Source organism: Polypterus senegalus, chromosome 5, assembly GCF_016835505.1.
Source record: "Polypterus senegalus isolate Bchr_013 chromosome 5, ASM1683550v1, whole genome shotgun sequence".
In the NCBI taxonomy this organism is placed as follows: domain Eukaryota; kingdom Metazoa; phylum Chordata; class Cladistia; order Polypteriformes; family Polypteridae; genus Polypterus; species Polypterus senegalus.
The window spans coordinates 33,007,229-33,021,069 of record NC_053158.1 but is presented as its reverse complement, the minus strand read 5'-3'; the positions used below and the strand labels follow the sequence as shown (position 1 = coordinate 33,021,069).

The window sequence follows — 13,841 nt, the reverse complement described above, 5'->3', positions numbered from 1 at the left end:
TGAGAGCTCAAATGCTGAATTTTAGTGGATGAGATCTGTCTGAGAAGACACATTCTTCCTTTCTGAACTGCTTGCCAATTTAACAGGTCTGTCATATTGGACTAATGGGAAATTAAGTAACTGTTGTTAATTAAATTACAAAATTGAATAAAGATGCAATACAAATTAAGAATAAAAAAAACACAATATGTGTATATATATACATGTTTGCTAATTAACTATAACACTAGACAAACTGATGGGCAATGGCACAGTGATCAACACCGCTATCTCACATCTCAAAGAGACCCGAGTTTATTTACCAATGTGATCACTGCATGGTGTTTTAATGTTATCCCTATTGTGTGTAAGTTTTTTTGCTTGCATCCCAAAGACAAACTGTCATGTTAACTAATCTCTCTAAATTGGCCTACTATCACCAAGTGAGAAAATGCTCCTAAAATGTTCAGTAGCTATATTCAGGGCTGGTTTTTCCCTTGTGCCTATTTCTGTTGGGAAAGACATCACTGTGCACCAATTTGTAACGGAGAAAACAGGGTTCAAAATATTTGCATGGATGACAAATAGCATAGCAATGTGAGACAAGGAATTAAAAGTTATTTTTGTACTTTAACGACATATCATTTTGTACTTCTCACCTTCTCAAATTGCAGGGAACCAAAACAGGGAACATTACAGAAACTTAAGTTCTTATCTACATTTACATTTGGGAACCCGCTATATTGCAAGCACTTTAGATCTAAAATTTGACAAGACTACCAGGCAAAGCCTTCACAAGAATTCCACAGAGAGAAGTCATGATATGCATTTGTATACATTCTGCAAAATATGATGATTTCACTGTAGTTTAATATTTAGCTACTGGAATTATTGGATAATGTATACTCTATTTTCACAGTACTGACTAACAACCATGAAGAAAGGCAATCATGTTATTCAATGATTCAGTTGTTTTAATTATTTGTTTCAAAACGTAATTTAATTTAATGATTTCTTATGTTTCACTAGTCATTTCTCAAAACTGTAAAACTGACACCCACTTCATGCTTCCCCTTCAGAACATTGCTTATGATGGCCCTGAAATTATAAACATTCAAAAAGATAATTGTGTTCTAAAAACCAAAATACACTCAAATGTTAAAAAACTTCTAGCATAATGAGTTTAATTTTGAGGTGCATTTCTTCAAAGTGTGATGTGCAGCAAATGAGCATGGCAGCCTGTGCTGGCTCTTAGTGACACATAATACAGCATGCATCTGTATTGATGTTTCTATAAGTCAAGGTAAGCTTTATTGTTGTTAAAAGCAAATCTTAATTTCATACATGTTACAACAAAATAAAAATAAAAAAATCACACCAAACAAAAAGAAATCATGCAATAAAGAAAAATGATGACTTAAATATGCCCTACACGTTTTCATTTTCATTAAGCAACTGTTCAATACATATAAATCACCTATTTTACTGCCTTATTTTTAATGTGTATTGTATGATTCTTTAAATGATCAGACCAAGCATCTAGTGAACAGGATAAACAGAATCATTGAGACTATGATTAAACATATTACTGCTCTAAAGATGTTTGAAAGATCCAGTGGCGCTGCTTGCAGCTTTAATCATGTGTTACAATTTATTGATCTATTGACTACTTGTGGTTCCAAAAACACATAACAGACCAAAGGACAGACAAACCTACAAAGCAGATAAATTTAATAAAAGCACAACCAGAGATTAGAATAATTTATTTTATTTAAGGAAATCAGCATGTCCTGAAATTCCTTAACCCTAGTCTGCCCAATTAGAAAATTTTATTTGATGGTCAACCTACCCACCTCACTATTTGCAAATCTAATAGATTGAATATACATATTATAAGATATCATCTGACCCACCAAAACTTAGGAAAGTCCTGGAGAGATAGGTGCCATTGATATTACCACAGTACTAGTTGAGACAGTCACAATTGCAGCTGGTGCATTGATCACCCAGAGTGGAGATATTAAATTCTACTATAATTAATTCTACTATAATTAGGGAGTATCCTATGATTCACAATCTACTTGGGTCACTAGCAGCTGCGTTTCTTGTCATACGCTGTATGGGGAAATGCCTAGGCAGCAAACGATCAGTGGCACAAGATTTCCCTAATTGTATTTAAATGGCACTTATGTTTGCTGTTGTAGTCGGATGCATCTTTTGCTGTTCTACATTCTCAGAGCACTACTGCTGCAGCCTGATAACCAGAATGAAGCCCAATAAGAGGGAAGTATGGCCATTAAGGGAGGCCGTTCTCAAACACCATCACTGTACAGGCAGTCCCCAGGTTACGTATGAGATAGGGACTGTAGGTTTGTACTTAAGTTGAATTTGTATGTAAGTCAGAACACATACATTATTTTTATAAATGCTGTTGCTGACTGACTGTAACCAAGAGCTCTACCAATGAAGGAGTTTCACCTCTTTCTGACCTTTTTATTATTTCTACTTTATTTTCAATGATGATGGTTTTTCTCTTCTTTACTGTAGCACCAGCACTTGCATCAGGTTTGTGTTTCAGAGACATTCTTGAAGGGTGATGACAAAAGGTTAAGATGAGCTCTTCTGCACAGCACTGTACAGCTATCACAGCAGGAAGACACCAGTCGTCAACACGTCTGATGTATAGGGTGGTCCAGATCTAATTATGCAATTTTCATTACGCTATAACTTATTCAGTTTATTACATACAAAATCACCCAAAAAATCCCGGACCATTGAGAAGTGTGCGAACTGACGACATTAAGAATCGTCTTCGCTCCTAACTGCAATTGTCCCTGCATAAATCAAAGTCATCCAGACAATATGGATCTGCATAATTAGATCTGGGCCACCCTGTACTGACAAGAGACAAATTCCTGCTATGTGTGTAACAGTACAAACAGGCTTGCTATTGAGAATGAATGGGGGCAGCGAGGGGCGGTCACCAGCCCACCTCACAGTCACCTCCACTACAGTATGCTCCCTGTAGCGTCTGCAACACCACCACCACCATTCAACATGCAGCCATCCGAGGCACACTACAATGCTACCCCTCGCCGCCCTGTTCACCCTTAATAGCCTCCGTTCAGGGACAACCGGGTCACCGCTTGCAGCATTACCAGCCGCCCACCTAGAACGAACGGGGCAGCTGTGTGTGGTGGGCGGGCAATGAAATCGCTTGCCGGCGGGAGCCGCCTGAGGGACACTACACTGCGCAAGCACTGAAATCACCCTTGCGGTGTCCCCAGGCCGAAGATGATGGAGTGGCAGTCACTGAGGTGCATGAGTCGCAGTTGCGGCCCCATTCGTATGTCGAATGTTCGTAACCTGTGGACTACCTGTATAGTCCAGTGAAATGACCCCTAACAAAATGCATGTATAAACATCTTTAAATGCATCCAAGCATATGGAGTAGTACACCAGCACATGATACATCATGCTTGTCATTTTGTTTGATTTGGAATAGACAAGTCAACAAATAAAATAAAAAATAACTACATATGTAGCTTTAGACTCATGTTGTACAGCAGATGTTTTAAGCAATAACACTGTGTTCAATTTATTTATTTATGAACAGGGTTGCAGGAAAGCTGGATCCTATCCAAACAAGCATAGTTTTCAGTCTACAAATTTGTGTGTGCAATATTTTGCCTATTTTGGTGTTGTAATATTTCTTATTTTAAGACTAAACACAGAGACTGCTGTCTAATGATTGAAACACATTATTGCACTTCACAATTGTTTTTGCTTAGAAAATATTTGTTGCAACTGGCCATTAGTCTATAAATACCAATACTGGTCACTTTAGTGGACAGTGAAGCAATGTAAAGAATAATACTTCTGATTTTACACAGCTGTAGTGGCAAAAAATATGATCTTTGAAAACAATATAATGATAATGCTTTACAGTATTTGCTGTTGATTGATATGAACACTTCACTACATTCCTTTGCTTCCTGGGGTTCTTATTTTGTCTTCAACTACAAATCAACAAGTGATTCTGGGTCAATATTTGTGAGGCATTTTTCCAAAGTCAGACAGGATTAAAGAATCTCTGAAAGATATTGAACAGAGGCTCACAATTCATTTGTCTTGTTCCTAATACTCTCTCCATTTCCAATGATAATATAAACACATTAACCCCAAATTTATAGCATTTATTTCTTTATAGTCTTTACAGCAAATATGTTGGTAATTAAATTTTTTTTTCATGTTAGTAGTTCAAAAATAGGATGATTACAATCAGTTTTTCCAAGTGTATGTTGGATGTGCACCTCTACTGCAGGTAGTAATTGAACCAAATGTAAGTATAGAGAAATTCATTGGAAACATTAAAAACATTAGCAGATTTTATTTTCCATTTAGGCTATAGGAGTTAAAAATATAATCAACTCAAAAATGAATAACAGTTATAAATAAATAAGCTAAGTTGCTTGCTGATAGTCTGAACATCCATACCGCAGTAAATGATACTGTGCTAATCACACAGTCATATAAAAAAGTCTGGGAACACCTTTTAATTCTTTGGATTTTTGTTTATCATTGGCTGAGCTTTCAAAGTAGCAACTTCCTTTTAATATATGACATGCCTTATGGAAACAGTAGTACTTCAGCAGTGACATTAAGTTTATTGGATTAACAGAAAATACGCAATATGCATCATAACAAAATTAGACAGGAGCATACATTTGGACCCCCGAACAGAGATATTACTACAATACAGTGGAACCTTGGATTGCAAGTAACTTGATTTGTGAGTGTTTTTCAAGATGAGCTAAAATTTTTAATAAATTTTTACTTGGTAAATAAGCAATGTCTTGCAATACAAGTAGTACATATGCTCTTCGTCTGTCAAGCACCACGTGATCACATCTGAGCTAATGGTTCTTTTCTTTCTCGCTTGCGGGATTGTGGGTAATCGTCTCCCATTCTCCACCTGAGTCGGCATGCCTCACTCATACTCAACATCCATACGAGCGTATACTGTTAACTATAGCATGGTGACCACGTGTGTGTGTTGTAACATGTGAGTCCCTGTCTTGCACCCTAAAACATGAAGCTGAGTCTCAGTACTTTAGCGACACCAGCTTTATTCAGCTTGAAACAGGAAGAGCACGGTTATTTATTGTAGCGGGATCTGCCACTAACGGGGCAAAGTAATACTGTGCCCTGCGCATTTATGATGTTCATGTATTACCCATCAACGGCAGGCGCTTATAGCATGTTCGCTATCTTTTCAGATTCACTTTAACGGCGAGCTGCTACAGTGCTTGGAGCCTGCGGTTGCTTCAGGACGCTCTTCTGCCTGTCGCCCTGTTGGGTGGAATCCCAAAAGAGTTTAGAAACTCACTTACACCAACCATGATTCTTTTCAAAGGTAAAGGGCAGGTTAATTTGTTTTATGTATTTTTACTTTATATTTTGTATTAATCATTTTTATATGAATAGTTTTGGGTTGTGGAATGAATCATCTGAGTTTCCATTATTTCTAATGGGGAAATTCGCTTTGATATACGAGTGCTTTGGATTGCGAGCATGTTTCCGGAACGAATTATGCTCACAAACTGAGGTACCACTGTACTTACTTGAGCCTCCTTTTGCAAATATAACAGCTTCTAGACGCTTCCAATAGCCTTTGATGAGTGTCTGGATTCTGGATGGAGGTATTTTTGGCCACTCTTCCATACAAAATCTCTCCAGTTCAGTTCAATTTGATGGCTGCCGAGCATGGACAGATTGCTTCAAATCATCCCATAGATTTTCGATGATATTCAAGTCAGGGGACTGTGAAGGCCATTCCAGAACATTGTACTTCTCCCGCTGCGTGAATGCCTTTGTAGATTTCGAACTGTGTTTTGGGTCATTGTCTTGTTGGAATATCCAATCCCTGCGTAACTTCAACTTTGTGACTGATGCTTGAATATTATCCTGAAGAATTTGTTGACATCCGACCCTCGACTTTAACAAGGGCCCCAGTCCCTGAACTAGCCACACAGCCCCACAGCATGATGGAACCTTCACCAAATCTGACAGTAGGTCGCAGGTGTTTTTCTTGGAATGCGGTGTTCTTCTTCCGCCATGCAAAGCGCTTTTTGTTATGACCATATAACTCAATTTTTGTCTCATCAGTCCAAAGCACTTTGTTCCAAAATGAATCTGGCTTGTTTAAATGAGCATTTGCATACAACAAGCAACTCTGTGTGTGGCGTGAGTACAGAAATGGCTTCTTTTTCATCATCCTGCCATACAGATGTTCTTTGTGCAAATTGCGCTGAATTGTAGAACGATGTACAGATACACCATCTGCAGCAAGATGTTCTTGCAGGTCTTCGGAGGTGATCTGGGTTGTCTATAACCATTCTCACAATCCTGCGCATAAGCCGCTCCTGCATTTTTCTTGGCCTGCCAGACATGGGTGGGTTTAACAGCAACTGTGCCTGTAGCCTTCCATTTCCTGATTACATTCCTTACAGTTGTAACTCACAGTTTAAACCTCTGAGATAGCTTTTTATAACCTTCCCCTAAACCATGATACTGAACAATCTTTGTTTTCAGATCTTTTGAGAGTTGCTTTGAGGATCCCATGCTGTCACTCTTCAGAGGAGAGTCAAAGGGAAGCACAACTTGCAATTGTCCACCTTAAATACCTTTTGTCATGATTGGACACACTTGTTTATGAAGTTCCAGGCTTAACGAGCTAATCCAACCAATTTGATGTTGTAAGTAATCAGTATTGAGCAGTGACATGCATTCAAATCAGCAAAATTATAAGGGTACCCAAATTTTTGCACAGCCAGTTTTTCACATTTGATTTAATTTCATACAACAGAATACTGCTTCACTAAAAATCTTTGTTCAGAAAACACCCAAGTACTCAGATGTTCCTACGAAATGAAAGAAATACCACGGTTATCTTTTTGTTGAAAGTAAATTATTATGCAGGCTGAGAGGGGTTCCCAAACTTTTTCATATGACTGTATATCTCTGATGAATAATATGTACAATTTCTCCAGTGTTATTTAAATGTACTATTTGGTTAGTTGGATCAGGTAACAATACAGACATGTTTATATGCCTAAGGTAAGAATCTATGTAAATTAGATATTCTGATCACTTACAAAACCCATTTGTTCCAGATTTATTAGCTGTAATATGTTAACATGTGTTGGCTAGATTCTTAGAAAACTATTTCTTTTTGTGTAACTAAAAAAATAATTTTCTACATGGGTAATTTTCCTTTAATATTGTTATTAATTACATAACATACTGTATACTCTAGCCTATTTAATACATTTTGGGGATAGTCATTTTGATTATTGAGATGCTTCATTTCATGAGTTCTGATTATTTTATCTGGGTTTCTATCGCAGTAAGAATGATGGCATGGTTCCAGTAGTTTTACATGAAGATGTTATCTGTACCTTGACATTAGTAAACATAAGGAACAAATATCTGCCTGAAAATCCATGCAGAAGATTTGAAGGAAAGCACTGGGATACTGTAATAAATCTTATTTTTGTACTTTTAGGAATCTGTTTTGCCATTACATTTTATTTTTAATAATGGTTAATATTTTTTAATTGTTTTGGTGGCTTCAGCATGACACTATTTTTGAACACGACATTATTGTGATCTCTAGCATTTGTGTTCAAATCACATTTTCACAGTTGTGCTGTTTGTGATTGTCAATGTTTCTGTGAGTATTGTAGGCATTAAAGCATAAAAATAATTGACTTTGGATAGGGAAATCCTCCTTTTGTTTACTTTGGTTTAGTTTTAGTTTTTGTCCTCTGACCTTTGATACCATTTTCTTTTTTATCTCCCTGGCTACAGACTATTGACTATCCATCTACTCTATATTTACAGCCTGCCTCCTTCAAATTAATTTAATCTCATGTTTATGACATTATCCTTATTTTTTAATACTCAGGGCTATCGACATGACTGCAATACAGTTTTTAATACTCAGGGCTATCGACATGACTGCAATACAGGGTTGTGCACCAGATATTTTCTCCATATTCATAAAGTATTTGATAGAATGTCAAACTTTTTGGCATCCTTTGCTTGTTATTTTGTAGCAGTTATCTTCTTCTTGGTTGCACTTTTTACATTTGTTTTCACTTTCAAGTACATTTGGTTGGATTATTTTTATGTAGCAAAATACATAAATATATTTTACTCTTTTAATATTAACCAGCTAGAAAGTGTTATTAAGTGAATGAAGCAAGTCCTTGCAGGCTCGACAATAAGCTTTCATTTTAGTTCCTGATAATTTTTTAAGAACTGTTAGGGACTGTTTGTACTAAATGCTACTTTAGTTTTGCCATATTTAGTGCCACCTTATTTTTTTAATTGTTGCTGGTAGTTGGACTGTGGCATAGGAATCTTTGGGAAAAGGGAGATGCAACTAAAACTGGAATTAGGCTTAGACTGGTTTGTCCTGTTTCTTGGTACTAATGAAATAGAAGAAAATGTGTTTCATTAATTGAAAGTGAAATTAAATGGAATTCTATAAGACAAAGTTGGATACATACTATATTTGGAGAGAGCACCTTTATACAATGACATTTTAAACAACATTTTACCGATTTCAAATGTATATATTTTTATATTATTTAATGTCAAACTTAACTAAATGTAAATGACATTATCAAAAAAATGGTCATGTTATTCCTCATTTTGACATGATTTTTTTTTTCAAAATGAATTTTTGTGATAAGCCTCATTGACTTATTATAACCACAATATTGGAACCAGATTTAAAAAAAAAACTACACCACCACATTTTTAAATTTTCAAATATTTCATTTAAATTTCTACGCTAAAAACAAAATTAAAATGACACTGGAGCCTGTTGGAGCACAAAGCAAGGAATACAAAGAAGTACTGCAGGATTTTACTTCTATTGCGGTCCATGACACGATTAAACTGTTAAGATTTAATGTAAGGAGGATTTGCATCTCATATAATACATTAAACAGGCGTCAAGATTTGAAGATAAGTGTCGGCCCCTAATAAATCCAAAAGACTCTGAGTCTTAGGAGAAACAGCAAGATAGCTAGGAGAATGGCAGGTCAAGGGAAAAGCAAACATCTAGCCAGTCCAGTCTTTTGCAGCCGGAACTGATCCTTACTTAGTAAGTGGGTTTCCTGTAAAAATACTATTTTAGCATTTAGACCTGTTAGGTGAGAAAGTACTTTCTTTCTCTTTAATTCGTGATTCAGGCCTTTAACATTCCAGCTTACGGTTAACTGTCCCATCATGGAGACACTGATTCTGAGTTTTTGGTGTCATATTATAGTCTTAACTGGAAGTGAAATAGTTTAGGTCTTAATTTCCTACTTATTATTACGTTGATAGTTATAATTATAAAGATTGAGATGATAGATTAGATATAGATCAAGCCTGCTCTCTTTCTCTTCCCCTTAACCCCCACCCTCCCTTTTGCCTCCCCAGGTGAGGCTAAAACCCACTTCATGCAGTCCCAGTCCTCTGACATACCCAGAGACAGAGCACGCCCAAAGCACATCAAGCCCCCAATCATTTATCTCAGTGACAGGCAAAATGTTTTAAGTTCCACTAGGGCTGTATATACAGTGAAATAACCACAAATTACCAAGCACTACTGCCCTTCAATTTAGAGCCACAACTATGAAGGCTGGCACTGTTGCAAAACAATAAATTATAACTGTCCCTCTAGATAAAAATAAAAGTTCTATTGTGCAGTCTAGGCTGGTTACTATGACAAATACTTTTTAAAATCATTAATAGCTATTATATTTACCTGTTGGAGATTCTGGCTGCTCATCAGAGACCTTTAGTGGTGTTAATACAACACGGGGCACAGACTTGTTCACCATCATTGAAACACCATTTCTTCTTTTGTGCTGCTGCCGTAAAGCCTGAAACAAACAAAAAATGTAATAAGCGCAACAATTTGAAGGCAATTTTTAAACAAGTGACTCTATGCAAAGTGTTTTCCCATTTTTAACATAATGTTCTGTAATGTAAGATAAGAGAGGTGAAGAAAAGATGATGATGTTTCTTCAAGTGTTCTTCTCTCCTCCAGAGACCTAACAGCAATCTGTAAAACATGATTAGCATGCTCTAGTGATCTGTACATTTGCAACTGTCAGCTTAAGTTTACACAGATGGATCAGAAGACTAAAAGTAAAAAAAGGAAATAAATAAATGATGCCAGCTTATTTAGATTTAGATTTACAATCTTTTAAAGCTAATGGATGAAGTAAATAAACTCCATCAGGATCAGCAATGGCAGATTTGTGAAGAGCTTCAATGCACTGTGAGTTCCCCAGAAGACAACAAATTCTGCTGATGCTACTGTTAGTCCTTAAGAAAAGAAAGGCCACACTGCTTATACATTATTTCACACATCACTTAGATATGTATAAATATTAAGGGTTATTGTATTTTTAATGAAATAATGTATATAAACTTACATAAACAGTACTAAAAGATGACAAAAATATAACACTAGGTTCTAGTGATGTAAAAGTATACTAAGCCACTAAGAGCAACTAGCCTTAATTTGCCATAAAATCTAAAATATTTTCTGTTATAATTACAGTATGTGGCACAATAGTTAGAGGTAGTGCTACAGCTCCAGAAACCTACATTTAAATCCTAGCACTGTTCTGTGGTGAGAGCATGTTCTTCTCTAGTCCACATGACTTTCTATAGGTACTCTGAGTGAAATGTTTGGGAACTTTACATCAACTCAACAAAATGCATCAATGTCAATAGTAAAGGAGAAAATTAATTAGTTTTGAATGGATTACAATTGTGCAATAGTCTTTTACATGTCACTGTGGGCTAGGGAAGCATCTGCCAACTATGCTGGACTGATTATTTTAGCCAAATAGTGACCTGAGCTGTGGGGCAGCAGTGCTAACCACTGTGCCACCTTGCCTCCCAAGATAAAATGAATACCATTAAACATCAGTACAATAAAATGTCTTCCAATCAGTGGCAACAGGAGTAGGAAGCATGAATTCACTGATATTTGGTCCCCACAGATTCACACAATAGATTGATCTTCCAGATAGTTTCAGACTCCTCTTTAACAACGGATGTCACAGTCTCATAAATTATGTTTCCTATTTTATGGTTGTGTCTGCAAGAATATTTTAGGAAGGTAGTATCTACCTTCTCCCCTACTTACTTGGAACTGGATAAAATGATATTTCAGGCTAAAAAACTGTCTTGTGTAATATAATAGACAAATAATGCATTGCAACAGACTGCTACAGTTTATTTTGACATCAGCAGTAATATACTTTGTATTTTTTGTATGTGCCAGTTGCCAATGCAGTTACAAATCCTGTACTATGGGAAACTGCAGTATTTATAGCACTTAAATATAGCATGCGTTCAAAACTGTTGAAGCTTTTTTTCCTATATTAATACGTTTACTTTTTAAAAATACTTATAAATGTCAGCATTGCACTTTATTCACTCAGTGGGATATTTTTACAGGGCAAATATTAGGCAGAAAAGAGTAAACGTAATTGTGGAGTACTGTGCCAAGCAACTGAATAAAATATTTATGACAACCCACGGGAAAAATCACTATCACTAGCCTACAGATCTGTAGCGTTTACCATAAAACTGACAGGGCCATTGATTCATGTAATTTTTTTTTTCTCCCCCAATGAACATGAATTCTAATTACAGAACACATTGTTTTGTAGACATTTAGATCATCTATGTTGTAAGCATAAAAATATGGATTAGTACATTAGTATAAAATTAAGACAAAATGTTTCAAGCTTTTTATATTCAGCAGAGTGTAGTCGTGAAAGTGTTTGCTAATTAGAAAATATCAGCTTGCTTGTTGCTCTCTAGTGAACAAGCTAATAACTTTGAAAATTATGCACAGTATTTAAGTGTGATGTCCAGCAATTAGGAGTTTGTAGCAATGACTATTATTCTGTATAACTGTACATTAGTGAATCAGAAATGAAGCACTTCAAGGCTGTTCATTTAGGCTTATTTTGGAAAATTGTAAATTACAGATGAGCTATTTTACTTAGGCTTTCTCCATCTTGCTGTTCACACAATTTCAAATTCAAACACTGCAAGAGAAGACCTTGACAACACTGCTTAGCTCTACCCCACTGGGACTATGCTTCAAGATCCACACTTAATAGCATAAAGAGAAAAAAATAATCTGTAACATGAAGCCGACCTATTATCTGTCAGTGAATATTCCAATCACAGAGGAAAATAAATAAAATGTACGCCTACAGACAATATGTACATAAATCTAAACAGAAATACAAATCGCTTGGAGCAGCAGGGAGGGACACCATCTGGTGAAGATCATGGCATAGATTACATTGCAAATTAACAGGCACTCGCATTCTAATAGCCTTATCTGAATTCTGTTGATTTTATTTTTAGCTCTGTTTTGTTGACATTTAAGACTCTCAAAGTGAAGCAAATATGTTTGAAAAAATTCCTAACTTATGACAAATTAGCTAAAGTAATATTTGAAGTCAATAATGCCTTTACTGCCTACCCTTGGGTAACTATTTTGAAATCTCTAGTGAGACAAAGTCTAGCTTTAAATCTTGAGGGTCTTTAGAGAAGCGTATTTGCAAAGCATACATTTAAATTAACCAAGAATCAGAAGGGACTTTGGGGTATATGCTAACAGCCAAGAATATGGTTTTCCTATTTTTTTTTATTGCTAATTCAATTTATTTTCTCTGATATATTAATATATACATTACAAAGAAAAAAGCAAAAACAAATATTATCCTGTAATATCCAGCCTTCCTTTCCTGTAAATAATGTATGAGAAGGAAGTTTGATTTGCTCTACTTGTTTTGTAATAACTTGTAAAACCTCCTTTACCCTCATGAAGAATGCTGTTCATTATGCTGATAAAACCACTTAAACAAACAAGAAATATCTTCTTATATAATACGCTACCGTGGCTGTTCATTTGTCTGTCTAGGATTTTAAATCACCTGTAGCTCACAAACCATTTTGACCTATTGACCTGAAATTTGGTACACATATACTACGTGATGTCTACTGTCCACTTTTGGGGTGATGATTTTTTATTACTCTTTTTATTTTAATTTTATTGTAGGATCAACTCTCGGCAGCACACAGCAGAGCAGCCGTGCAGCGCATGCGTACATGCATCATTCTCATTCCTTACTACCTTCGCGGTCACTTCCACCCACATCTTCATATCTTTAATCATTTTTGAGGCAGATTGTGGCGCTTAAGTGAAAAATTAAGAAAACTGTACTAAGTAATTGCAACACAAAAACGAACTTAATCAGTTTTAACGTGAAAAGATGCCGACCAAAGAAGAGAAGCAGCGGGCCGCTAGGGTGCAGAAAAAGAAGAGCTGCTCAGGAAGCAGCAAGCACATCAGCCTCTGAGCAAACGAATGCTAAACATACAGAAAAAGAGGATGAAAACTGTGAATGCTCAAGTGATGTCTATTCACTGCATGTTATCATGCAGTATGCTGTTACTGGTTATTAAATAATAGGCATTTTTAAAGTATCAAATTGGTTGGTGATGCAGCTCCATGGATCATGGCTTAATTCAAAGCTCTGTGAGGAATCTGCTGTGAATGTTCTTCCCATGTCCATGTATTCAAGTATTCTCTCCTAGTCCAAAGATACAGAGTATGTACAGTATATGAGTTTAACTGCCAATTCCACACTAAAAAAGCATGTGTATTTGAATATTCCGTGCAAAAGACTGGCTCACTATCCAGGTATAGGTCATGCCATGCACTTTAGACTGCAAGCATAGGCTCTGACCTCCAAGAC

General features: G+C 36.1%; 1 protein-coding gene across 3 annotated transcripts in view; it reads right to left on the bottom strand.

Moving 5' to 3' along the window:
* LOC120530197 (putative Polycomb group protein ASXL3) overlaps nt 1–13,841 on the bottom strand; it is a 262,912-nt gene that overhangs the window by 54,000 nt on the left and 195,071 nt on the right. For all 3 annotated transcript variants that reach the window (XM_039754458.1, XM_039754459.1, XM_039754460.1), the window contains one exon: nt 9,806–9,923. In XM_039754458.1, coding sequence (XP_039610392.1) covers nt 9,806–9,923 — 118 coding nt within the window. The remainder of the gene's footprint in view (nt 1–9,805; nt 9,924–13,841) is intronic.